Source organism: Vigna umbellata, chromosome 6 (assembly GCF_029865625.1).
Source record: "Vigna umbellata cultivar VRB3 chromosome 6, Vumbellata_1.0, whole genome shotgun sequence".
Lineage (NCBI taxonomy): Eukaryota > Viridiplantae > Streptophyta > Magnoliopsida > Fabales > Fabaceae > Vigna > Vigna umbellata.
The window spans coordinates 29,228,068-29,255,985 of record NC_142170.1 but is presented as its reverse complement, the minus strand read 5'-3'; the positions used below and the strand labels follow the sequence as shown (position 1 = coordinate 29,255,985).

Genomic DNA, 27,918 nt, shown 5'->3' with positions numbered 1-27,918 from the left:
CCGTTCCTTTCAATAGTAACACTCTTCTTAGAGAATATTGAACAGAGTTGATGTCATAAACAATGTCATTTGATTTCTAATTGGTGGAAACTGGCATGGTTTGCTTCAAACCAAACCATATTCCACAACACTCGAGATCTATGTAGAAGGAAAGGAGAAAGAAAATTCAGTATTCAAACAAATCCTCAGTCAGTATTTTATAATTCAGAAGGAACTACACATTCATACTTTTGTAAATTAGCACGCCTCAAGCTCACTGCAGCTTAACGTGTAGTGTCTCAGGCATTGGAGCCATTGTAGAGTCATAAACAAGGTGACACCAGCTCCACTCCAACTCAAGACAGAAGGGGGAAAAGTGGGTGGGCTAGTTGGGGAGGCAAAAGAACATGTTATGATCCAAACAACGACAATTTAGTACACTGCCTTATGTTAAAAGTAAAACAAGGTACAAAGTGGAAGCAAGAAACAAAGCAAGTTTAAATGTAAAAGCATGTAAAATTTTATTCAGTAGGAAAGAGAAAGCATGTAAAATTAACAAGGTTAACAGAAATCTCATGAAATGCTAATTTATTTCATGGTTTAAATTACTTTTTCCTCGTTCATCCATACTTCTGGTTATGGGTATATCAAACAATAATGGTCACTCTGAATTAACTATTTATGTGAAAAAAAAAAACAGGAGTGCAGTTGGCATCAAGAGAGTATGCTTGGAAAGGTTAACGCTTTCAGTTTTTGGTAAAAAGAAATTGTGAGGTGCTTTCCGATAATGCTTTGTGAAGAAATTACTACTGTTATAGGAAAAAAATGTTCTTTTAATTAGGCAATAAAATAACACTCCTTAACCTTTGGGGAAAAAACACGAGCAGCAGAGTTCATACCTAAAATAACAACAATGCTCTTGACTGTAGAGTGTCAATCTCCTAAAAATGACTGTTGCCTCGCAAAGCTGACGAATCATCAAAATTTGAGGAAATGACATCTCAGAACATGGCGTATTCAACCATCTTCTACTACAAAATGATTGAACTCCCACCCCATCAATCCTAAAACCCCTATCAGCATTAACTGTTTTTCCACAAAACCATCAACATCTCTGAGAACTTGAGCTAAATTTTCTCATGAGTTCTATGTTTTCTGCAATTGTGGACCCAGGTGTTCCAACAAAACCTAGAGATGCGCAGCTGCATACAGTCTGCTCAACATAAAGAAGTAAATCTGGCAATCTCTGACTGGAACAATATTTTTTACCAATTGTACTATATGAATTTGATAGGAACCTCTGCCCATGACCAGCTGTCATGAGTTTTATAGCTGCTCGCTTAATCAGCTTATCATTCGCTTTCAAAAAGTATAGCTTATACTTGTGATTCTCACTAACTAAATCACCTAAATAAGTATTAGTCCAATTATCTCCAGGAAGATCAGTCATTATAAAAATATGAATTGGTAGAGGGCCTTCCTTCCTTAAAGAGTCTAGTTTTTGCCTTAATCCTTGAAATGTAGCCTTTTGATGATTCTTAAACTGCCCATCCAACAATCTAAGTTGTGCGCAAAGAAATGGAGCCCTTATGCTTTGTTTAGAAAACTCCTTTCCAGCTATCAAAATTTCTGGGACAAAGGAAAGAAGTTTAGTCTTCTCCTTCAGAGATAGAAATCTCTGATTCTGATTAGACTCACGGATATCCACATATAGTTCAGAACCTTTGTATGTGGCAGAGAAAAGGGTTCCAAATGCCAGCAGTGAGGCTGATTCAGCTTCAGAATCAGGTCCTAGAGTCTTAAATACATCCTTCCGTCTTCTAACATATGATATTTTCTTTTTCTGCTTCAGTTTTTCATCGGGTTGAAATGAATCTAACATACCGTCTCCAAGCCCATCTTCATTGTAAGTCCATACTGTAGTTCTGCAATCCTCATTGACAGCATATATACACTTTTCAATACTACCATGGAGCCCAGCTAGCAGAGATCCACATTGGTTAAGGCTTTTAGAAACAGAGGAATGCAACTTTGTATCTGTTACGCAAGCCAAATCTAAGCTGATGCCACACCATATGGACACAAAATCCCTAAGATCAATCACTCGAACAAGAGAGGAAGAAACTAATGATGTGATGTCAACAATTTCAGCAATGGATATATACCTGCAAGAACAATGACTGATTAATTTACACAGAAAGTGAAATTCGATCTCAGATATAAAATTTCAACAATACAGAAAACTATGCAAGAAAGGCATTCATGCCCTTAAATTTTTCTTCCGTTGTTACAGTCAATGTTATTATTATGATATAATAGGAAACTTTGTTAGCAATCACATATGAAACCAGCCAACAACTGCTAGAAACATTTTTGCAACGTGAAAATCAAGGAATTGTAAAGAACGAAGTGGTCAGTATCTGATTGTCATGGAAATAGCTTAAAATATCACCATTTTTCCCAGGTCCCACTGTTAAGAGAGACATCATTTCTTATAACAAACATAGGCAGGAATAGGGTAAGGGGAGCGATTTATCTTGATGGGAATATGAGCATTAATAATGTTTATAATGCTAAAACAAGTATTCTAAACAAATCATACAAAAAGAAAAGGAGGGCTTAGTAAGTATAACTATGGTTAACGCATCGGATGGATGCATAGCGATTAATATTATACCTCTAAGACCACAACCTTAACTTTCCTCAAGATCTCCGACCTGAATAATCTAAACAACCGAATATAAAAACAAAGCAACTGAACTAAAACAAATTAAATAAAGAATATCTATGTTCTGGTTATTCTAGGAATAATTCCAACAAATCTGACTCTAGCAATTCTCCATGCAGAACTTCTTCAGCATTTCTTGTACATATTTTTTGATATATTAAAGAATTCATCTTTTTCTTGCTCCTATCTTCGTCACATATAATGTAGCTTCACTTGCACTTTTAATAAATCCAAGTTTTTGAAGATAATCATCAATTATGTCATACCAAGCCACCCTTGGATCTTCTTAAGATCATACAAGGCTTTCTTTAGCTTGTAAACCTTGTCTTCTTGTTCCTTGACTTGAAACGCCTTTGGTAGCTCCACAACAATCTCCTCTTGTAAACACCGTTTAAAAATGGTGATTTTACATCTAAATGGTAAATTTTCCGACCTTTGTGTGCAGCCAGGGCAAGCAACATTCTGATTCCATCAAGGCATTCAATGGGAGCAAACGTTTATGAAAAATCTACTACAAACAGTTGAGCATATAATCTTTCCTTGTATTTATTTATACAACCATTTGCATTTAGTTTAGTTCTATAAACCCATTTCACCCCAATGGGTTGTTTGTGTTGACGTCAATCCAATAACTCTCAAGTGTCGTTTTTTTCAATCATATTTATTTCTTCCTTCGTAGCATTAATCCACTTCTCATCTTTTTCAGCTTCTTCAAATTTGGTAGGCTCTAAGGTAGCAACATTACACCTTTGATAAATATCAAATAGAGATCTTGTCCTTGTGACAAGTGTTAGGTTTATCGAAGAGAAGGTTCACTAGGAGATACAATATCAATGAGACTTGAGTCCAACCACATAAGGGATTAACACTACTTTCTACCCAAAACCTTAAGACAATGGGTCTCTTCACCTTTATGTGGTGCTCCACTTTCTCATTTCTACCCAATGTGGAATTAGACTCACACTTGGATTCTCAACAAATTTACCCCTAATGGTGAGTTCCTTCCACATTGGTATACTCCCCCTCCAATAGAAGCATTCCCAACCACGATACCCCTTCATACTTTCGTTCATCTTAACTAGGCATGTTTACCTGGAACCCTTGCCAAGAAGACTTTCAATACAGGGTCCATATTGTACTCATCTGAGCCAATCACCAAGACTAACCATGGCTTTAATACTACTTGTTAGGTCTATCAAGGAGGAGGTTCATTGGGAGATACATCACCAATGAGACTTGAGCTCAACCACATAAGGGATTGACACCACTCTATACCCAAAACCTTAAGTCAATGGGTTAACGAGTCTTTACCTTTATATGGTGCTCCATTTCTCATTTCTATCTAATGTGGGACTTAGACTCACTTGGATTCCCAACAACAAGAATTTCAACAATTTTATCAAATAGTTGTGGTGTTTATGGAAGATGCTTTCTTACTGTCTCCTCCCAAATTCATTGATGATCTTCCATGAACTTTACATCTTAGTCATAAGAATTTTTCCATTTTGTGGTTGGGAAATTTTGTAAGATTTAGACGTGCTACTATATCCAACGAAAATTCTGGGTTTAGCCTTTTTGTCAGGTTTGTCCCTTTTAACATGTGGAACAACAGATAAAACAACCACAACAAAAAACTCTCAAATTTTGTAATTTGGTTTGTATCCAACTTAGCCTTCAAATGGAGCCTTTTTTGTTCAAAGCTCTAGTTAATAGCCTTTGAGTTGCTTTCCAAGTGGTTTGAAGAAATGGTTTTCTGACTAGCTAACAAATTGGCAAGCCATGCAATCTGCCAACTTGTCTTCAATCATTAAGACATCTTTTTTGCATGTATAACATTCCTGTAAGATGAAAATGTCCAAGTGTTTTATGCCATACATCAACATTGGTGATTGTGCTTGAAAAATCTATTTGCTTCTCCTTCATTAGATTTAAAGCATAGATTTTAGACCTCATCTTCACTCTGAACACATCTTTGCCTTGTGTGCATCTTTGATCAAACACCAATTATCTTCAAATATGACTTTGAAGCCTTTCTCCACAAGTTGTGCAACACTCAGCAAATTTTGGTCAATGTTAAGCACATATAAAAAAATTAGAGATATACTTCAAACCTAACAAGCTTTCAATAGCTATAGTCCATTTCATTTTAATTGAGATGAAATCACCATTACCAATTTGCACTTTAGAGATGATGGCTTTGTCAAGCTCTCTAAAAAGCTTCTAGTCGTTGGTCATATGGTTTATTCAACCACTCTCTATTAAACATGAGTCACTAGAAGTGTTGACTGTAACCAAACATGTTGCAACAAAGAGTTGCTCATCTTCTTAGTCCTCCAAAGTCACCCTATGCCTCTTATGATTTAGACTTTCATATTTTGTCTACATGTCCCAAATCATCGCATTTTCTATACTTGACATTTGGCCTCCACCAACATTTTTCCTTTGGATGATTTGTCTTTTTGCAATGTGAGCAAGGGGAAAGTTCTCACCTTGATCATTGTTGGAGCCTTCTTTCTTTTCGTTCTTCCATTTATTGTTCTTCTTGTCTTTTCCACCTCTAGAATTGTGCTTTTACGTGAAAAACACGTTTGTCTCGTCATTCTTCTTTGCTCCTGAACTTGTAAAGCATTTACCAATTCTTCTAAGGTGATAGTTGACCAGTCTTTTTCCTCCTCCAAAGCTGAGATTTTTACTCATTTTTTTTGGAACAGTAACCAAAATTTTTTGAAGAATTTTTTCATCTAGAAAGGGCTTCCCAACAAGTTGCTCTTTATTTGCTACACTCATCAACCAATCAGCATAGCTTTTAATTGTTTTTGTCTCCTTGATGCTTTGCATCTTGAATTCTCTAGCAAAGTTGGACGGTTGCATGTCTTTGGTTCTTTCACAGCCAAAGTATTCTTTCTTGAGATAATCCCAAATCTCTTTGACAGATTTGAAATTCCTAATTCTTGTAAAAATAATTTTTTACAACGACGAAAGCCCTGATATACTTGTTTATAGGAACCTTTTTTAGAATCAACAGTGTAGCAACAAGGATTGTTTACAACTGCAATTTGGTCCACTACACTAAACTGATCTGCTACAGCAGTGCTTGTACAAGGCCAGGTGTACTCTGCATTGTTACATAACTATAACAGCTCTATTTAAAACCCAGAAAATCACAAATCAATAGTTCCAGTGTGTGAAAAAAACTTACTAACCTTCGACTTTGGACAAGCTCAATCACATGATCCCAAACAGATATCCGAATATCCTTTGGATCTACAACCCGAAACTTTGGACAGCTACCTAAAGCAATAGCATGGTGATCCATAATAGGAGGAACCACCAAAGTTCGATTCAGTATACCAGCCATTAGAATAGCATTCTTGAACTCTGAAAGTTGGTTGCTGAACCCACTGTGAGGTGCATACCACATGAATTTCTCCCCTAAGGTAAGGGCTTGGCTGGAGCATTGAGGGGTATGAGATGTTGAAATATTGGACAATCTAGAGATCTGAGAACTAGGTTTCGCATAGTAATAGAACAACAACAAGAAGGAGAGGCATATGACAAGGACAGACACAGGAATGAACGGGAATCTGTAAAGGGGCTTTCTTTTAGACAACATTTTAGTTGGTGTGTTAGGATTCAAAGTGTTTATGGCTGTACACTTGTAACACAGATTGATAAAACCCGCACATTCAAGTAAGTTTGCAGAGAACAATTGAGCTCATCAACAATAACCTAAAACTTTCTCATTCCTGAAACAAATTTGGAATAAAAGTAAGAAAAAAAAAGAGTCTGCAAGCAACAATACCTATCACAAGATCAATTTAAAAAAAAAAAAACAATGTCACCTCTAATGACTAAACGACTCAGAATTTACAATCTGAAACTTTCCTATTCATGAACTAAATTCCAAATAAAAATAGCAAAAGAGTGTCCACAAGCAACAATATCAAGATGAAATTTTGAAAAATAAACTGATGTTATGATTGATGACTAAACTACCAAGAATTTATAGTCTGGAACTTTTCCCCTCTGAAATTCCAAATAGAAATAAGAAAAAAGAGTCCACAAACAGCAATCCCTAGATCAAATATTGAAACATAAACAGATTTTGTCACTAATGTCTAACCTACCAAGAATTTATACTCTGAAACTTTTCCATTCCTGAAAGCAAGGGAAACAAACGAGAAGACAGCATGGTGGAGAGTGAGACAAACATAATCGCATGTGAATGTGGATGAGAGGACGGCATTCAGGTTGGTTAACTTTACAGGTTCGGTCTCATTGCATTTGGGCTGGGCCTGGGCTGTGGCTATTGTTTTTCTCAGGTAATTTATAGATATTGGGACATTATTTCCTTGTTTAAAGGGTGATACTCAATTATCATCATAAACAAGAAGAAATAAAAATTAACCTGATATAATTAGACATAGAGGTATCAAACAGTGAAACATGGTAATTTATTGCTTAGTACTAAAACTCATAAGGTGATAAAGGATGCCTTTTTCTTGTTATAGGTCATCATTAAATCGAACTTCTGTTTGCCTTTGGGTTGCTTTCTATTATCCCGTCAGCATTATTAATTATACTCTAGTACACCCACAGTTTTTAATAAAATTTTTGCCATAGACAGTTGTAAGTTCTGAAAGAGCATTCACTAAATTGATTGTCATGTTGTAGTGAAATTTATTGGACATGCTTGCAGTTAGGCAACTGGAGAAGGATGACAGATATGCTCCACTATATGAGGTTCTTATGATTTTTCTAAACCAGAGGCTAGATACATACTTAGACAATCATGCTGCAAATTTCACCTGGTTGAAAAGCTATGATAAACACCATTCATAAATTATTAATATTTATCAATAGTCATACGTGTAGGGCTGTGTTCCACTTAATTTTACTATCACATTTTTTTGATGTTTTAGGTCTTCTACACGAAGATTGCATTTCAAAATAAGGCTGGTCTCATTGGTGGATCTTAGCTCTGACAGTTCTTGTCCAATTCCAAATAAACTTATTAGGTGCACACTTCAGGTAAAATTGTATTCGCCTTTTATGTTTCTATTTGTGTTCTTCCTAGCACCATTGAATGTTGCAACGTCCTGTTCAGACCAATGATGACGATGTAGAACTATGGGTGGTTAAAGCCATAACTTCCAAGTTAATTGACGAATCAAGTAACAGTTGTTACCATCAAAACCGTTTGTTAGTTAGGATTACTGCTAGTAATCGGCTAGTTCTGTTAGTTTTTGGTTAGGGTTTTCATCTTTCCCCTTTTTCCCTTCTTCCTCTGTTTACCGAAAACATATATAAGCTAGAGTTTTCCTTTTTCTCTTGTGTGTGAACATTATCAAAAGCAATAATAAGAGTTTTCAGTTTTCCTTACCCGTTTCGTGCTTTCCTTTGCCTCCATGTCTCATTCGATCTGCTCTGTGATGGAAGCCCCTTTCGCTGCAGCCCTAGCTTTCGCATACCATATCTGATAGTTATCTCAAATTCTGGTCTCTCTCTACATCCCACTGTCTTACTCTACTCTGGGGCACAAGAACATTTTGGCCTTAATTATTTTTATTCAGCATCATAAATATTTTCCTCATTTTCAAAATTCATTTAGCCATTATACATTATTGGTCATGTTTTGGCATGAATTGAGAACTAAGCTAGGTTCTTCTCTATAATTTTCAGACATCCTAAGACGATTTTTGGATCCACACCCTCGGACCTAGTTACCTCGCATGTAGAATCGTTTTTTCTTAGGCTCGTGTGAAATCGAGCAAAAAAATTATATTGATTTCTAGGTCACCATTTATGCAGAACGCACCTGAGTAACACTTGCTGCGGTTCACTAATTCTCTCTGTCAAATTTCTGTCTTTTTGGGGGGTTTATGTTGCGTTCTCCAACATTACCAACAGATCTGTGTTGTTGTCTTTCTCAGTTCGTTCTGCGATTCCTATGAGTTTCCTCACCACCCTCTTCTATATCTGCCATTTCACTGCCCTTCCATTTCCTATATCTCGTTATTTTGAATAGTTGGCCATCACTTTAATTCCAACAACTTTTTTTTTTTTATTTTTGATATAATATAATATTATATATATATATATATATATATATATATAGGTTTAATCCTTTTTGACGTCCCTATTTGTGTAGGAATGTCTCAGATAGGTAAGTGTATCAAAATGGTCCTTAATTTTAAAAATTGAGATCAATTGAGTCCTTCCCGTTAAGTTGGGTGGACGGCGTTAAAAAAATTGATGAATGAGATGCTGAGATGACGAACGAACGCTCGTCCACCAGTGAACGAACGCTCGTCCACCAGTGAACGAACGCTCGTCCACCAGTGAACGAACGCTCGTCCACCAGTGAACGAACGCTCGTCCACCAGTGAACGAACGCTCGTCCACCAGCGAACGAACGCTCGTCCAGTGTCGTCCTTCGTTCCAGTGTGGAACGAACGGTCGTCCAGCGGTAAGAGGTGGACGAGCGTTCGTTCGCTGGTGGACGAGCGTTCGTTCGTCATCTCAGCATCGGATTTGTCTATTATTTGTAAATAGGTGTGACAGTGATACATTAATTTCTATTTTCATCTATATTTTTTAAACGATTGAGTTAAAGTTAAAATTTGTATTATATCATGGAAAACAAGGTATTGATTTGATACCCTTATTATTATATGATTTAGATACAATCTAGATAAAGAAAAAGATAGTGTAAGGCTTAAGTAGAGATAAAGATTCAATCACCCGTTAATCCCTTTAATTGTTTATTTTTTAATGTAAAGTTTATTATGATGACCAGCTTTTTATGTATTTTTTTTTGTTGAAAATGTTTTTCATATCTTATCCACCTTTCTTGGTCTTCTTTATCCATTTCTTTTAAGAGTTTATCAAGAACTATTAAACACCACTTCATCACCATTAAAACACAAACATCACCATTAAAACACAAACATGAACTTACTCTTTATCTACCATAGCTTTCGCACCTTTATTATTATTATTATAATATAATTTTGTGCTTTGATCCAATCTAATTCGAAAAGATTGTTATCAATAATTGTTTATGTTCTCAATTGAGATTTATAATACATAATAAACTTAAAGTATTTTTATACTTTGATCTAACCTTGAGGAGATTGCTATCAGTAATTGTTTATATACTTTGATTCAACCTAACTTGAGTAGATTGCTATCATTAATTGTTTATATACTTTGATCTAACCTAACTTGAGGAGATTGCTATCAGTAATTGTTTATATTCTTAATTGAGATTTACACTACATAATAAATTTGGAATACCTACATAATGTAAAAGAGGACCCTTTTATTTTTCTTCTTTGCTTATCTCAATAGAAAAAAAAAAGTAAAAAGTGAAGTTATTTAGATAGAAGAGACTCTTACATACTTTCTATTAATGATAAATAAACACAACAGAAAAACTACTTTGTAAAACACCAAATAGACAACATTTCTATTTAATAATAAAATATATATTATTATATATCTTACTATTCACAAATACATTTATATAATATTTATTACATTTCAACAATTATACCCATCTTTATGTTCAATATGATATAATCAATAACATTTAATTGTTAGTGTCGCAACCGGGATCGCTACGGGACGGCGACCCGAAAAACAAACGGGTTTGAGAAAAAAGATTCGTGGAGTCGCCACCATAATTTATTATGAAAAACTATGGAAAACCAAAAAATAAGACATGGTCTGCGAAAAGAGATTTTCAGGTTCGGGAATCGGTTACGCGTAAGGAAGGTGTTAGCACCCTATCGCGCCTGCCCAAAGGCAGTACCTTTAATTAAATGTATAAAGATTGAAGTGGTTTTTTTAAATGTTTAATTTTCCCTAAAAATAATATAAAGAAACTATTAAGAGACAAAAAAATATTTTTTGTTTTATGAACCCGACAAGAATTGACCTTGGTCCTACGTACATCCATTTAATGGACAATCAGGGATCACGTAGTTCTTTATGTAGAAAAAGGTTTGTGAGTTTGTTAAAAATATTATAGATTGATTTGGATTTTTGAAAAGTGAACACGAAAAAAAGATTTGGTTTAACAAGATTGATATTTTTTTTATTTTAAAGATTTTGTATTTTTTATTTTTAAGAACGGTGGGAAAAAAGGAAAGAAACCGACCATATGTCGATGCGTATCCATACTTCAAAAATCATGATTTTTAAAAGAACTGTCATTTGTGTATAAAAATAAAACCTTTAGAAAAAACCTTCAAATTGCAACAAAAAAGAAAAAAAAAGAGGGTGTGAAGATGACGTACCTTTTCAGCTTTCAATACTCTCTAATTCTTCTTTGGTAATTTCTGTTGGCAGAGTTCCTCTAGCATGATAAATTACTTTTCTCTATACTCTCTTATACTTTTTCTATCTCGATTATTCCATAGTGTCTCTCTCTCTTTTTTTTCTTCTTTTCTTCTCTATGGCAGAGTGTGTATTTATATACACACATCGTAATATTATGAAAATCTTGCCTTAATTGTGAATTAATTGACAGTAAAACAAAACAGGGAAAGAAATTGCATGGTTGCCAGAAAACAAAATAAATAATATTCAAAACATTGATTATCATTATTGTCAGAAAATCATAATTTCCTCTTTAAAAGCAACTGATGCAACAAATTATGTTAATATACTATTTTAATTTATTGTTTATAATTATTAGCATAATATTAATTCAAATTTTTACCATATGAAACTAACATTTCAAAAATATTGTAGTAAAGTCATTATTTTATACCTTTTTACCCACCATTAATTATTATTATCTTATTTTTTTATTATTTTTAAATATTTACTTACCCGGACGAAATTGGGTGTTGACAGTTAGTTATAACAAATATTCATTTCAATTATTCATCTATCTAAACATTATCCAAGAGAAATTTTAACTCATAATCATACACCAATTTAATTATTATTATTATTATACATTTTAATGTTAAAAAAATCACTAGTGCAAAATTGACGTTTGACGTCACCCGTTAGATGTTGGATCACTTTATATCCAACGTAAGTTATTGACCAGTGACATTTCCGTAAATAAGTGTACAGACGTTCGTCGATAGGGGCACCAACGTCTATAATATTATAGACGTCGGTGACCCTCCAAACGGACGTCTATATGTCTGACAGTAGGTGAAAAGTCGTTTCTTTTTGCCATATAGACGTCTGTTGGTAGGGACACCGACGTCTATCAGTGCTCCTACCGACGGACATCTATATGACTGACATGTATTGTCCCTAATTCGATCAATTCAAAATCTGAATCCCCATTTTGGTTTAAAACATTTATTTTCTTTTTACTTAAAAAATTGTTATTATCCACGTGCTTCACTACCCCTGCTTCAGTCAGCCACGTCAGTTAAGAAACTGACTACAGCGTGCCACGTCAAACACACACTAACGCCGTTGGACACAATTTAACGGAAAGGATCTAATTGTTGCAATTTTCATAAATTTGGGACCCAATTGAGATTTCCAGAAACAAAGGGACTAAATTGATATTCCACGCGAAAATAGGGACTTCGTGAATGATTAAACCTTTTGAAATTAACAAATATCTTCTCAAATATATTTATATCTCTAAAACAATAAAATATATCTTGATGAAGATATTGAATTATTTAGAAGATAATTGGAGGAGATTACATTATAAAAAACAAAATTATAATAACTGAAAAGCCCAAAACAAAGCCGAGTCCAATTTCTATATAAAGAGATTTAGGGGAGCTTAAAAGGAACCTTTTGGGAGACCTAATTTTGTCCTCTCTCTTCTCTCATGTTTTCCACCCTCTCTTTTTTATGTTATTAAGTTTTAGGGTTGATTTTCTTATAATTTCTTAATTGGATTCCGATGTTAGATGAATAAATTTGTTTATTCTTTTTATTCTTGTTGGTATTTATTTTTATTTATGTCTTTTGTTTGTTAATCAAGTAAAAATAATGATTTGTACATTATAGCAAATTATCATAATATTAAATCTACATAACATATCAATCGAAGTCCAAAGATTTTTTATTTTAATTGAGAATTTACTTTGATTAAATTTGGATACTTTCATGTGATTGAATGAGATTTATTAATAATTGGGAATGTACTTTGATTAAAAGTGAAAACTTTAACAAGAATTAATCAAGAATGTACTTTGATCAATTAGCTTTTTACTTGATATAAGAGTTAAAATAATAGACATGATTAGGCATAATAATATTTAATTCATAATGTACTTTGGCTAAATTTTCTATGATTAATCTACTAAGTTTTTGCTTTTTGCTTTTAATTGAGAATATACTTTGGTTAATAGTGAGAATGTGAAGAAATTAATTGAGAATTAATTAATCTGAAAATCTAAGACTATAATTAATTAAAAAAAATCTTTAGATAATCAATCATGAATCCTATGATGTGTTAGACACATATGAGATGTTGGATGGTCTGACCAAGTTAGACCATGTGGGGTGTTAGACGCTTGAGTGGTTAGACGCTTAAGTTCCTAGATGCTTGAATGGTTAGATGGTTTAGAGTTCCTATACACTTGACTGCCTAGACACGGGATCATCTAGACTCTCATAAATCTCAATATTGTAAAAATGTTTTAAACCTGAATTTGAGTCTGACTCATGAAATTGTAATTCGACCGTTAATTTCAGTTATTTTATTTTGTGTATATACTAAAACTTAAGCAATTCTATAGAATTGATAAATCATTAGTTGATATCAAACTTATTCAGATCCAAAAAGCATAATCAAGACAATTAAATATAATACTTCACACTGTATTATAAACCAGCCAGCTCTTTACATAAAGAGCATATGCATTTCCCTTGCAACCTTTATCAATTCATACAATAAGTTACTTCTTTGTAACTCTTTTTTTGTTACTTCTATGCTGTGGGATCACATTAACTTAGTGTGATTTGTCTCTTCTCAAAATTCTGATATAATTTACATACAGAGTTAGACTTGAACGATTTGCAGATTTATCAAACATGCATGAAAAACAAAATTCCAGATATTTCTGCGGTTAATGCATATATATATTTCTCAGAAACTTATCCATCTCACAGGAATTATTCTATATATCAACATCTGATAAACTTGTAGTACAAATGATAAACAATATTACAATCATCATCTAAGCATTAGTTATTACATACATACAACATCAGATATTATGACAACATAAAAAAACACTTCATATTAATTCCATAGAATAAAGAGTGAGATATGTTCTCAGCAACCCCTGGTGTAATCAGCACAAAAACGTCTAGGGCCACCTCCATTTGGTTCCGGCAAGCAGCTACGATAACTCAGAAATTCTGGACAAAGTACAGCTTTGTTGTTACTGTTACCTGTTTTGCCACACAGAGATAGACTGACATCATAGAGCATTCTGTTCACATGGGAATCAAATGAAAACTCTGATTCCAAGTTATTGCCTATGAAACCCTCATAGTTGGCGTTCACAACGTAATAGCTGTGGATCACAATCATCACCAACACCATCCAGAGACCCTTCTTCATTTTCTTTTCTCACTCACACACCAACAAGCCTATGTGCTTTCCAAGCTAAGTTTCGCTCCCTTTATAATTAACTTTCTAAGTTTAAAAAGTCTATATAGATAACAAATAACAAGTTAGATATTTTGGCCTTTTCGAGCTGGGGAGCTTTGCATTTATTTATACTTGTCAATGCTCGTGTGTTGTCCATCTTTCAAACCTTTTATCTCGTAATCCATGCATGTGACTTCAACTAATTTCTCCCACTTCCTATTTTATTTTCTTCTTTTCCTTCCTGCACCCTCACAATTTCTTCACACACTCCCATGACCATTATGACAACAACGAAAGTGATGGTATCAATAGTTGTGTGGTGCAATGGTGAAGGGTATTTCTCAGTTAGTGAGAGTGTAGTTAATAATTGTGGGGTGCATGAAGCAATAACCTTGAAGTTTTATGTATTCTGTGTTTTTTAATTGTGACCAAGCACTCATTGTGATGTATTATTATGTTCATTTCTTTTAGTATTGTTGCTTACTATTCATCACCAATTATTAAAACTGATGCTAACATTAAACAATAGGGATGGAATAATTACTAGTATGATTCACTAAAAGTGACTACTTAGATTTTGAATAGAAATTAATTATCGTTTTAACAATAGTTTAGCGATGTTGTGAGACCCTAGATAATTAGCAATAATAATCTCTGTCAAATCACAATTAATGCACCCACGTCACTTGCTCAGAGTCATTAAAAACCCACTAAACACTGCATGCACGAGTGCCACTTGTCACGTTCGAAGCTTCTGAAGTCAGAAGTGGGGGTGCAGGTGTCAGCAGAGGAGACGCTCGTCCGTTTGGACTGGGGATTAACAAAACTGAGTTTTTGAAAAAACTCTTTCTCTCTCACCTGCACGCACTCTTCATCTTCCTCAGAACTCAAACCTTCATCTTCTCCACCTTCTCTCTAAAAACCTTCACCTTCTCTCTACTGAAACTCACCACCATCTTCTCCGAATAACTTTCAGAGGCCATAGGGACGTTCGCGGAACCGTAAGCTACAAGTTGGACCGAACAGTTTCAAAAGCTGAAACTGGTAAGTTCTCCTTCCGTAGCTCGTTCTTAGGTTTTCTGGAAACTAAGTTTTAACTGCATGCAAGTGTGTAGCCTAAGTATTTCGTTTTTCCTTGTGTTGTCTCTCGTATGTGTACGTTCGTCCTGTCTTGCAATGATCATCCGTGTGGATGTGAGCAGAAAGCGAGGCCACCTTAGAGGATGTGATCGAGGAAGAAAGCTTAGTGGAAGTTGAAGTGAAAGCGGAGCAGTAGACGTCCGTTTTCTTTTAGCTTAAGATGTTAAATTTTGAATTTGAACGTTCGGTTAATTATTTTTGTAAACCGTTCGTCCTATAAACTGTATTAATCCCGATTCTTGTATAATGGTTCTGTACTTTAAGCCGTTCGGCTTTTGTTTTTCGTTTCTTTAATATAAAGACTGCATGGTTTGACTGTTAATTGTAATTAATTCTGAATTATAGTAATTACTGTATTTTGGGATGTTACAGATGTTGATTAGCTCTTTTGTTAAACCAACTCATCTCAATTTGAATTAATTTTTATATATAGTTTAGAAAATTTATGCAGTAGATTTGAAGATATAATGAAATTATACTGAGTTATTAACATGATTCTTAAATAATCATATCTTAATAGTATACTTTTTTAAATTGATAACTAATATTATATATTGCAGGATTTTAGCATCGATTATTTATCTTAAACCTCACATCTGAGTAACTAAAATCATATTCAAGTCCTAAATTTTAAGCTAATTAAAACAAGAGATATAAGGAAACATGATAAACTCACCTTCCGTTGTAGTGTCCAAAGTATTGAGACAATCACGCCCGTTTTTGGTTCTAGGAATGATAGTGATGCCTCTTCCTATTGGATTTAATTTATTTTTTTTATTTATGTTCATATATTTATATTATGTTTTTATATTTATATTCTATTTTTATATTGTTTTAAACAACGATATATATAAATTGTACTCTCTCCTTATCATTGAATAAGATACACAATTTTCATTCTTGCTTTTCTCATAACATGGTATTAGGAGAAAATTAATTCTTCATCACGTTCTTCCGCAACCAATTCTGTTATTGCCCAAATCTTCATCTTCTACCTTTCGTTATTGGCTTTCTTGCCTTTATTTCTCCTTCTATGGCTACTCCTTCTGTTACTCTCGTATCGTTGCAAGGTACAACACACGACTATTACATTTACCCTTACGAGAATCCTTCACTGATGCTTGTTTCTCCGATTCTTGAAGGTCACAATTATCATGGGTGGGCTCAATCGATGTCTATGGCACTACAAATGAAGAATAAATTTGGCTTTGTTGATGGTTCCATCCCTTGTCCAACTGATACACAACCCATGGTTCCCGCATGGAAGCGTTGCAATAATCTGGTTTTATCTTAGATCAATTATTCTATTTCTCATGAGATTGCTACAAGTATTATCTAGGTTGACTCTGTAGCTAGGGCATGGAAAGATCTCAAAGATCGTTTCTCCTAAGGTGATTTTGTTTGAATTTCAAATTGCATCAAGATTTTTATTCAATGCATCAATCTGACCTAAGTGTTACTGCATATTACACTAAAATAAAGATTCTCTGGGATGAACTTTGCAATTTCCGCCAAATTCCTGAATACCAATCTTTTGCTTCTTGTTGTGTTGTTTTTAAGAAAATGAAGGAATATCGTGAAAATGATTGTGTTCTTTGTTTTCTTAGAGACTTGAATGATAATTACTCTGTTGCCCGCTCTCAAATTCTTCTCATGGATCCCTTGCCTTCTTTACCCAAATATTTTTTGATGATAATTCAATATGAGCAACAATTACAATCATGAATTCTTCCTCAACCTCCAGTCATGATGACACAAGTTTCTCAATCTAAACCTTCTTTTTCTACCTTCAATGGTAGAGGTAAACCCTCTCCTACTAAAGATTATGGTCAGGGAAAATCTTCATATCAATGTTCTCAGGCTCGTTCCTCAAGGGGAAGGTTTGGTGCACCTCGATAATGCTCTCACAAGGTAGAACAAACCACACCATTGATACTTGCTTTCTGATACATGGATTACCACATGGTTTCAAATCCAAAAGAGTCCACAATGTTACCACAACTCTATAATAGTTCCTTCTTCTAATAATTCTCAAGCACAGTCACATTTCTCAACTCTAGGACTTTCTCAAAAGCAAATTCATGGTCAATTGACACTTCTTTCTCAATCTAATACCACAACCACACATTCTACCAATCTAGTGAGCTCTCATAATGTTTCCAGTTCTTCTCAGGCTCAAGGTAATATCTATTCCCAATGGATTCTAGACATAGGTGCTACTGATCATATATCTAGTTCTTTGTCTCATTTTATTTCTTATCATAGAATCTCACCAATTACAGTATCACTACCCAACAAGAACTCTTCATTTGATCATTTTTCTAGCACAGTTTCAATTAGCCAACACCTTACTTTACATAATGTCTTGCTTGTTCCTAATTTTTTAGTCAATCTTATTTCGGTCATAAAGTTAACTAAATCTCTATCTTGTATACTTAACATTTCTGAATTTTCCTGTGAAATACAGGACAAGTCAACCCTACAAATGATTAAGAAAGCTGAAGGAAGAGATGACTTATATATCACGATAATTCTTGCACCCACACCCCTTGGTTCACCAATTGCTATTACTCCTGAGAATTCTATTGCTTGTTCTACAATAAGACATAACTCTATAGGTATTTGGCACTATAGACTAGGGCGTCCTTCTTTTTCTTGTTATATCAAATTACGCAACATGTATGCCACTTTACCCAATACAAAGTACACTCATTGTGATGCTTGTCATTATTCTAAGCAAAGAAAATTGTCTTTTCAGTTAAGTACTATTGTTTCAAAAGCTCCTTTTGATTTAATTCATGTTGATATTTGGGGCCCCTATTGTACTTCTTCTGTTGATGGTTTCAAATATTTCTTAACCATAGTGGATGATATGTCTAGATACACATGGACTAAATTGATGGCAAGTAAATCAGATACAAGATCACAACTTATTGTCTTTGTTTCTTATATAAAAACACAATTTAGCATTGATGTAAAAGTTGTTAGATCAGATAATGGTATTAAGTTTGCAATGACAAATTTTTATAGACAAAAAGGGATACACCATCAATTATCTTGTATTGAAACACCTCAACAAAATGAAGTTGTTGAGAGAAAACATCAACACATTCTCAATGTTGCTAGATCTTTCATTTTTCAATTCCATTTGGCCATAATTTTCTGGTCTTTTGTTGTTCGTTATGGTGTGCAACTCATTAATATTTTACCTTCCAAAGTTTTGACATATTTTTCTCCATCTCAGCTGTTACACAATGTTAAACCTGACATTTCTTACTTACGAGTTTTTAACTCACTTTGTTGTGCTTCAACTCTTCAAGCTCATAGAACAAAATTTAAACCTCGTGCAAGAAAATGTGTATTACATGGTTTTAAAATAGAAGTAAAAGGCTGCCTTTTGTTAGATTTCAACTCTAGGAAATTTTTTTTATCAAGGAATGTAGTATTTTATGAAAACATATTTCCTTGTCTTACTAGTGACAAGCACTCACCTATTGATACACAAAATTCCTTGGATTTTGTCACCAAAACTATTTCATCTCCATCACCTATTTTCTCAGAAGTTACTGATCAACCCTCTTTACCACCTACATCTTCTCCTTCTACTGTTCCAGACCCTGTTGTTTTTTCTTCTCAACCTGTTCCTGTTGAACCTGCCACTACTACTCCACAAAGGAAATCAACCCGACCAAAACATAAACCATCATATCTACAGGACTATCATTGCAACATGTTATTCACAGGTACCTTATATCCTATCTCTTCATATCTCTCATATGCTGCATTGTCATCTCTTTATAAATCATATGTCCTTAATCTTTCCCAAGTTAGTGAACCTAAAACCTATAACCAAGCCATCAAACATGATTGTTGGAGAAATGCCATGGATCAAGAAATTGAAGCTTTAGAAAATTCCAAAACATAGGTTTTGACTGATCTACCTTATGGAAAACAACCTATCTTATGTAAATGGGTATACAAAATAAAGAGGCACGCTGATGAAAGTATTGAATGATACAAGGCAAGGTTAGTAGCCAAAGTTTACACACAACAACAAGGCTTAGATTACTTTGAGACTTTTTCACCTGTTGTCAAACTCATAATAGTAAGATTGGTTTTGGCTTTAGCAGCTTCCAAACATTGGTATTTACATCAACTAGATGTAAATGATGGCTTTTTATATGGGGATCTAGATGAAGAAGTATACATGTCTCTTCCTCTTGGCTACAAAACAAAAAAACCAGCGCAAGTTTGCAAGTTGTTGAAGTCTTTATATGGACTCAAATAGGCTTCTAGACAATGGAATTACAAGTTGACAACTACTTTACTTTCTTTGGGCTACATACAATCAAAATCAGATTATTCACTTTTTGGACAAAGTGATTATGCTCATATCACCATTTTACTTGTTTATGTAGATGATATAGTCTTGGCAGGTGATGACATCCAGGAAATCCAAACTGTGAAGGCTCTATTGAATGCAAAGTTCAAGATTAAAGACCTAGACCAACTCAAATATTTTCTGGGCTTAGAAATTACAAGATCTCAACAGGGCATTACTTTGTCACAAAAGAAGTATGCTCTAGGGTTACTAGAAGATGTAGAATTGTTGGGATGTCAACCTGTTTCTACTCCCATACAGCCAGACACAAAATTTTACGAGAGAGAAGGGAAACCCTATTCAGATGTGCATGCCTATAGAAGACTTCTTGGCAGGTTACTATATCTAACCAACACAAGACCAAATTTATGTTTTGTTGTTCGTACTCTCAGTCAATTTCTTTCCAATCCTTTGGAAGATCACTATGCAACAGCAATAAGGATCCTGAGATATATCAAGAACAATCTAAGACAAGGATTTATCTTCCCTTCCAACACAGGACATGCTCTCAAGGCTTTTAGTGATTCTGATTAGGCTGCTTGCCCTAACACTAGAAGGTTTGTGACTAGTTTTAATGTGATTTACGGTGCATCCTTAATCAGCTGGAAATCCAAGAAGCAAGGTACTATATCTAGATCATCAATCAAAGCATAATATAGAGCCTTAGCCACCACAACATGTGAAATTCAATGGCTTATTTATTTGCTCCATGATTTGAAACAACCTCTACCACCACCAGTTCCTCTGTTTTGTGACAATCAATCTCCTATACAGATTGCATAGAATCCACTCATGCATGAGAGGACAAATCACATTGAAATTGATTGTCATCTCATAAGGGATAAAGTTCAAACCGGTGTAATTAAGCTCTTGCCCATTTCTACTTCGGCAGAACCTTCAGACATTCATACTAAAGCTTTGCATCTAGCACAATTTCAATCTTTGTTGTCCAAGTTAAGCATTAAGGATATATATGTTGCAGCTCGAGGGGGATATTGGATTTAATTTATTTTCCATTCATATTTGTTCATTTATGTTCATATATTTATATTTTGTTTTTTATATTCATATTCTGTTTTTATATTGTTTTAAACAGTTGTATATAAATTGTACTCTCTCCTTATCATTGAATAAAATACACAATTTTCACCCTTTTTTTCTCATAACACTTCCATCCCCAACCAAAAAGAGATTATGTTAGGAGGAAAATATCATATTCACTTAGTATATGCCCCTTTTATTTTTATAATAATTCTCCTGGAACTCAACACAGGAGCAACTTCTATGGCTTCAGAAATGGTAGTGAAATTACCACTACCGCCTAAAGCTACGACCATATCATAGCTCAAGACCTTCAAGTATTTTTCATCCTCCAATAGCCCCCAACACCACTTTGGGCGAATACTAGCATTGACAATGAACAACAAGGTGACCAAGACTAAGAATGATTTCTTCATGGCTAGGTTTAATAGAGGTTACTCTGAAGAATGTACTACGTGAATAAGTTTAGTTGAAAACAAACATATACATACATATATATATTGCACATGATCAATCTATTGCCCAATGATAATAAAAGACCAATCTATTTTTTATTAATTAATTTCCAAAATTAAGTTTGTAAGACCATCCCAAGGTATGAGTAAAGCCCGATTCTGGTTAGAGATGTTGTTCCCTTATACAGGAAACAGTCAAACATAAATGATTTTTAAGAATGCGAGTTAAGCTTCTGCTCACTTCAACTTCAGCACAACTTACAGACATTCATACTAAAGTTTTGCATCCAACACAATTTCAATCTTTGTTTTCCAACTGAGCATTAAGGATATATATAATGCACCTTGAGGGGGATATTAGATTTAATTTATTTTCTGTTCATATATGTTCATTTATGTTCATATATTTATATTATGTTTTTATATTTATATTCCTTTTTTCTATTGTTTTAAACAGTTGTATATATAAATTGTACTATTTCATTATCATTGAATAAGATACACAATTTTCATCCTTCCTTTTCTCCTAACACTTCCATCCCCAACTAAAAAGAGATTAGTCTTGTTAGGAGGAAATATCATATTCTCTTGGTATATGCCCCCCTTTTATTTTTATAATAATTCTCAACTCAACACAGGAGCAACTTCTATGGCTTTAGAAATGGTAGTGAAATTATCACTACCGTCTAAAGCTATGACCATATCATACCTCAAGACCTTCGAGTCTTTTTCATCCTCCAACAGATCCGGACCTATTTTGGACGAATACTAGATTGACAATGAACAACACGGTGACCAAGACTAAGAATGATTTCTTCATGGCTAGGTTGAATAGGAGTTACTCTGAAGAATATAGTACGTGAATAAGTTTAGTTGAAAACAAACATATACATACATATATATATTGCCCATGATCATTGCCCAGTGATAATAAAAAATCAATCTATTTTTTATTAGTTAATTTTCAAAATTAAGTTTCTAATACCACCCTAAGGTATGAGAAAAGCCCGATTTTGGTTAGAGAAGTTGTTTCCTTATATAGGAAACAATCATACATAAATGACTTTTAAGAATGAGAATTAAGCTCCTGCCGATTTCTACTTCAGCACAACTTACAAACATTCATACTAAAGCTTTGCATCAAGTACAATTTCAATCTTTGTTGTCCAAGCTGAGCATTAAGGATATATATGTTGCAGCTTGAGGGGGGATATTGGATTTAATTTATTTTCCGTTCATATCTGTTCATTTATGTTCATATATTTATATTATGTTTTTATATTTATATTCCTTTTTTCTATTGTTTTAAATAGTTGTATATATAAATTGTACTCTCTCATTATCATTGAATAAGATACACAATTTTCATCCTTCCTTTTCTCCTAACACTTCCATCCCCAACTAAAAAGAGATTAGCCTTGTTAGGAGGAAATATCATATTCTCTTGGTATATGCCCCCTTTTATTTTTATAATAATTCTCAACTCAACACAGGAGCAACTTCTATGGCTTTAGAAATGGTAGTGAAATTATCACTACCGTCTATAGCTACGACCATATCATACCTCAAGACCTCCGAGTCTTTTTCATCCTCCAACAGCTCCGGACCTATTTTTGACGAATACTAGATTGACAATGAACAACACGGTGACCAAGACTAAGAATGATTTCTTCATGGCTAGGTTTAATAGGAGTTACTCTGAAGAATGTAGTACGTGAATAAGTTTAGTTGAAAACAAACATATACATACATATATATATTGCCCATGATCATTGCCCAGTGATAATAAAAAATCAATCTATTTTTTATTAGTTAATTTTCAAAATTAAGTTTCTAATACCACCCTAAGGTACGAAAAAAGCCCGATTTTGGTTAGAGAAGTTGTTTCCTTATATAGGAAAGAGTCATACATAAATGACTTTTAAGAATGAGAATTAAGCTCCTACCCATTTCTACTTCAGCACAACTTACAGACATTCATACTAAAGCTTTGCATCAAGTACAATTTCAATCTTTGTTGTCCAAGCTGAGCATTAAGGATATATATGTTGCAGCTTGAGGGGGGATATTGGATTTAATTTATTTTCCGTTCATATATGTTCATTTATGTTCATATATTTATATTCTATTTTTATATTTATATTCCGTTTTCATATTTTTTTAAATAGCTGTATATATAAATTGTACTATTTCCTTATCATTGAATGAGATACACAATTTTCATCCTTTCTTTTCTCATAACACTTCCATCCCCAACCAAAAAGAGATTAGTCTTGTTAGGAGTAAATATCATATTCTCTTGGTTTATGCCCTTTTTTATTTTTATAATAATTCTCCTATAACTCAACATAGGAGCAACTTCTATGGCTTTAGAAATGGTAGTGAAATTACCATTACCGTCTAAAGCTACGATCATATCATACCTCGAGACTTTCAAGTCTTTTTCATCCTTTAACAGCCCTTGGCCCCACTTTGGACGAATACTAACATTGACAATGATAAATAAGGTGACCAAGACTAAGAATGACTTCTTCATGGCTAGGTTTAATAGAGGTTAATTTGAAGAATGAAGAATGTGGAATGTGGTACGTGAACGAGAGAAAGAATGTGGTACGTGAACGAGATAAAGAATGTGGCACGTGAACGAGAGAAAGAATGAGTATACATACATATATGTACATACATATGTACCTATATGTACATGTATATATATATTTCCCAAGATCATTGCCCATTGCCTATTTTTCATTAATAATGCGAATGTGAACGAGAGAAAGAATGTGGTACGTGAACGAGAGAAAGAATGTGGCACGTGAACGAGAGAAAGAATGAGTATACATACATATGTACATATATGTATATATGTATGTGCATATATGTATGTACATATATGTATATATGAATGTGCATATATGTATGTACATATATGTATGTACATATATGTATGTACATATATGTATGTACATATATATATATACATACATATATATATATACATACATATATATATATATATACATATATATATATATATATATATACATATATATATATATATATATACATATATATATATATATACATATATATATATATATACATATATATATATATATACATATATATATATATATATATATATTTTGCCCAAGATCATTGCTCATTGTCTATTTTTTATTAATAATGCGAATGTGAACGAGAGAAAAGCATCTGTGGCCAAAATAGAGACAATCAGGTTGGTAGTCTCTTTGGCAACACAGTGTAACTGGACTTTGCATCAATCGGATGTAAAGTCTGCATTCTTGAATGGAAACCTAGAGGAAGAAGTGTATGTTGTTCAACCTCAAGGGCTTGAGGTCAAAAAGCATCCAAACAAGGTGTATAGGTTGAAGAAGGCTCTGTATAGGCTCAAGTAGGCTCCAGGGGCCTGAAATAAGAGGATAGATGGGTTTATGAGCAGCATTAGGTTCGAGAAATGTGTCTCTGAACATGGAGTGTATGTTAAGTGTTGTCAATACAATGGCAAAGAAGAGAAGTTGATAGTTTGCTTATATGTGGATGATCTGTTAATCACAGGGAGGAGTGAGGAGAAAATCTCTGATTTCAAAATCCAAATGTTAAAGGAATTTGAAATGAGTGATTTGGGAAGGTTGTGCTATTTTCTTGGGATTGAGTTTACTAAGACTGATGGTGAAATTGTGATGCATTAGTCAAGATATGCGTTTGACATGTTAAAGAAATTTGACATGCTTAATTGCAATTCTGCAAATACTCCAGCAGAAGTGGGTTTGAGGCTGGAAAAAGATCCTGAAGAAGAAGGAGTAGACCCTACAGGTTACAGGAAGATGGTTGGGAGCCTAAGGCATCTATGTAATACTAGGCCTGATATCAACTATAGTGTGGGAGTTATAAGCAGATACATGCAGAGTCCAAAAATCTCTCATTTGAATGCTGTCAAGCGCATCCTAAGGTACTTGAAAGGTACACCTACCAATGGAATACTACTACCAAGAGGAGAATCAGGAAAAGAGGTACAAATTACCTCTTATTCTCATGCAGATTGATGTGGGAATAAATGTGACAGGAAGAGTTTTAAAACTAAAACTATTTTCTAAAATTTTAATTTTTTTAAGAAAGTTTGGAACATAACTGGAGTTATCCCAAGAGTTTGAAGAACAAAAACATAATTAAACTTACAATGTAAAATATATTCTTTTTAAAATGATATCATATTTCAAATAACATTACTAATCACATGGGAATTTCTTCTTTCACCTCTAATTTTTCTTGCAGGACCTCCAATTTTTTTTAAATCACTTAATTGGTACTTTCTTCTTGCACTTCGAATTTTTCTTCTCATACCTTCAAAAATTTTAAATCCCTTAATTGACCCTGAACTTTTTTGCTAGGGTAAAAGAAAATTTTCTCCTTTTTTATATTTATCGCATCCATCCCCTTTTTTTCTCATATAAGAGTGCATTTATATAAACATATTTTATTAAACATTATTATGGAAAGTACATCCAACCATATTTTTATTTATTTTTTTACAATTCAGAAAAAATACTTTATAAAACATGAAAATGAAAAAAAATATATATTTTAGAGAGTACTTTCCAAAATCTTAAAAATTAAATTATGTAACAGAAAGTACATTTGAAATGATAAAAAGAACATTCTAAAAGTATTTTCTAAATAATCGCTTTATTTTTACATTTCAAAATGTATCTTAGGTTACATATTCTTGGTTTTCTATATTTGGGAGAGTATCTTTTGCACCATGAAATTCAATGATGTTTTGCAAAAATATTTTTTAAAAATTATAAGAATCACAACAAAATTGTTTCTCAAATACCTAATGAGGAGACGTTTTCAACCAAAATTTCGTGAGAGACAAACTTAAAGCACAAAAGTACGTTTGTAGTGCATGGGGAACTGCGAGTGCAAAAGAAATAAGAGTATTTTGAACTGTTGGAGATAAATGAGGGTAAGCATATTATTTTACATAAAAATTAAAAAGGAGTGTAGATAATAAAACAGGATGTGCAGAAAGTAAACGGAGTATAAATAGCAACAAACGAATGTCAATTTGTCCATTTGGGCCGGCCCAGATATCAACACAACAGCTTTATAATTCCAGTTATTTTGCCACGGTCTCTTTTCACTTCTTTGCTGCTGAAAAACCTAGGGTTAAGACTTCCTTGTTAGGTTTTCAACAGCTTTGTGCGCACAATGGTGAGTCTTATTTTTCGCACTAGATCTGAGATTGTTTCTTCAATATTCGCATTTCTATTTTCATTATCTAATCGTCTATGCATTTTTCCTCCTCTAAATGATGACCTATGAAACAAAGAAGAGAATGACGAAATTTTCCTTTCTTTTGATAACTGTGGTTCCTGAATTGTTTTGGTTTTAAACAAAGCTCAGACATTTTTCTTATAATTTTAGGTTTGATAGAACCTTTTTTTTTTTGTAGAAGAAGATTAAACAGTTAGATATAATTTATATGTATATTGTACTTTGATTGAAATTTGCTTCTCTGCTTTTGTGTTTGAATAGGTTCTTCAAAACGATATTGATTTGCTGAATCCTCCCGCTGAGTTGGAGAAGAAAAAGCACAAGCTCAAGCGTCTTGTTCAGTCACCAAATTCTTTTTTTATGGTACAGAATCTCTTATTATTATTTGAAATCGAAAATGTTATTGATTTTTTTATTTATAAAAAAAAAGCTGTTAGTAAACTTTAGATGATTTGTTACAGGATGTCAAGTGCCAAGGCTGCTTCAACATGTAAGTAGGACCTTTTTTTATTTTAAAAAAATTTGATCATAATGATATATGAATAAGTGATGTGAATATGGCTATGCAGAACAACTGTGTTTAGCCACTCTCAGACAGTTGTGGTATGTGGCAACTGCCAGACTGTGTTGTGCCAACCAACAGGTGGAAGAGCCAGGTTAACTGAAGGGTGCTCATTTAGGAAGAAGGGAGATTGAATGGTGCAGTAATCAAACTTTTCTTTATCCATGGTCAAGAGTTTTGGTGGTTAGAGTTTTTATATGAAATCATGCTGTGTTAATTTTTGTTAAATTGTAACGATATTAACTCTATTTCCTTATTCAATGGTTTAGTTGGGTTATTCGATTTTGCAATGAATAGCATGAGTTTATTTGTTATGGGCATTTTGAATTATAATACCATTAAAGTAATTTTGATAAAAAATTTCTTTGATTATATCTGCTTTAGTTAGTAATCGGAATTGAGAACTTCTTGGTGTATTAGTCTTTATTATTCTTTGGTAGAAAAATTTCTATATATCTTATGTGGTTGTACTTTTTAGTCTGTCAATTATCATCACAATTATGTGCTTAGTTTCACTTAACATTTTACTAAAAAGAACTCAATTCTACAAAAACATGATCGCTGGGTTGTTTTTATAGTTATGTTGCTTTATCTCAGCTAAAGAAATAATAGCTTTTTATATTTAAATATTGTCTAAATTTAATTTTAAAAAAATGAAATTGGATGAGACTAATTAGTTTAAAGGAATTAGTTTTTTAATGTAGTTTTTGGGTGTTTAAAATTTAAATAAAACTAATA

The 27,918-nt window shown here is 33.4% G+C and overlaps 3 protein-coding genes across 6 annotated transcripts; 1 reads left to right on the top strand and 2 right to left on the bottom strand.

Moving 5' to 3' along the window:
* Positions 1 to 3: 3 nt before the first annotated feature.
* On the bottom strand, positions 4 to 8,716 carry LOC148197179 (O-fucosyltransferase 30-like). Of its 4 annotated transcripts, XR_015780350.1 has the most exons (5): positions 8,526 to 8,716; positions 8,091 to 8,238; positions 5,911 to 6,453; positions 879 to 2,144; positions 4 to 364 (listed from the first exon to the last, which is right to left on the bottom strand). XR_015780350.1 is itself a non-coding variant. In XM_088093145.1 (4 exons), exons 3-4 carry the CDS (start codon positions 6,318 to 6,320, stop codon positions 1,085 to 1,087), a joined length of 1,470 nt encoding a protein of 489 aa, XP_087949271.1. In that variant the 5' UTR covers positions 6,321 to 6,453; positions 8,091 to 8,238; positions 8,526 to 8,716; the 3' UTR covers positions 708 to 1,084. The 4 variants fall into 4 exon arrangements, 3 of the variants coding, with proteins under 3 accessions (XP_087949271.1, XP_087949272.1, XP_087949273.1); XM_088093145.1 differs by lacking the exon at positions 4 to 364 and having other exon boundaries at positions 708 to 2,144; XM_088093146.1 differs by lacking the exon at positions 4 to 364 and having other exon boundaries at positions 708 to 2,144; positions 8,091 to 8,233.
* Positions 8,717 to 13,789: 5,073 nt separating this feature from the next.
* On the bottom strand, positions 13,790 to 14,347 carry LOC148197178 (uncharacterized). Its single transcript, XM_088093266.1, has one exon. It carries the CDS (start codon positions 14,271 to 14,273, stop codon positions 13,983 to 13,985), a length of 291 nt encoding a protein of 96 aa, XP_087949392.1. The 5' UTR covers positions 14,274 to 14,347; the 3' UTR covers positions 13,790 to 13,982.
* A 12,103-nt stretch (positions 14,348 to 26,450) lies between these two features.
* Positions 26,451 to 27,494, top strand: LOC124822484 (small ribosomal subunit protein eS27y-like). Its single transcript, XM_047294487.2, has 4 exons — positions 26,451 to 26,555; positions 26,880 to 26,981; positions 27,080 to 27,108; positions 27,188 to 27,494. Exons 1-4 carry the CDS (start codon positions 26,553 to 26,555, stop codon positions 27,312 to 27,314), a joined length of 261 nt encoding a protein of 86 aa, XP_047150443.1. The 5' UTR covers positions 26,451 to 26,552; the 3' UTR covers positions 27,315 to 27,494.
* Positions 27,495 to 27,918: the final 424 nt, after the last annotated feature.

Coding starts and splice junctions, on each gene's coding strand:
- LOC124822484 (XM_047294487.2), top strand. Junction 26,982..27,079: donor CACCAAATTCTTTTTTTATG/GTACAGAATCTC, acceptor GATTTGTTACAG/GATGTCAAGTGCCAAGGCTG. Junction 27,109..27,187: donor TGCCAAGGCTGCTTCAACAT/GTAAGTAGGACC, acceptor ATGGCTATGCAG/AACAACTGTGTTTAGCCACT.
- LOC148197178 (XM_088093266.1), bottom strand. CDS start 14,273: ATGAAGAAGGGTCTCTGGATGGTGTTGGTGATGATTGTGATCCACAGC.
- LOC148197179 (XM_088093145.1), bottom strand. CDS start 6,320: ATGTTGTCTAAAAGAAAGCCCCTTTACAGATTCCCGTTCATTCCTGTG. Junction 2,145..5,910: donor GAGCTTGTCCAAAGTCGAAG/GTTAGTAAGTTT, acceptor TTGTTCTTGCAG/GTATATATCCATTGCTGAAA.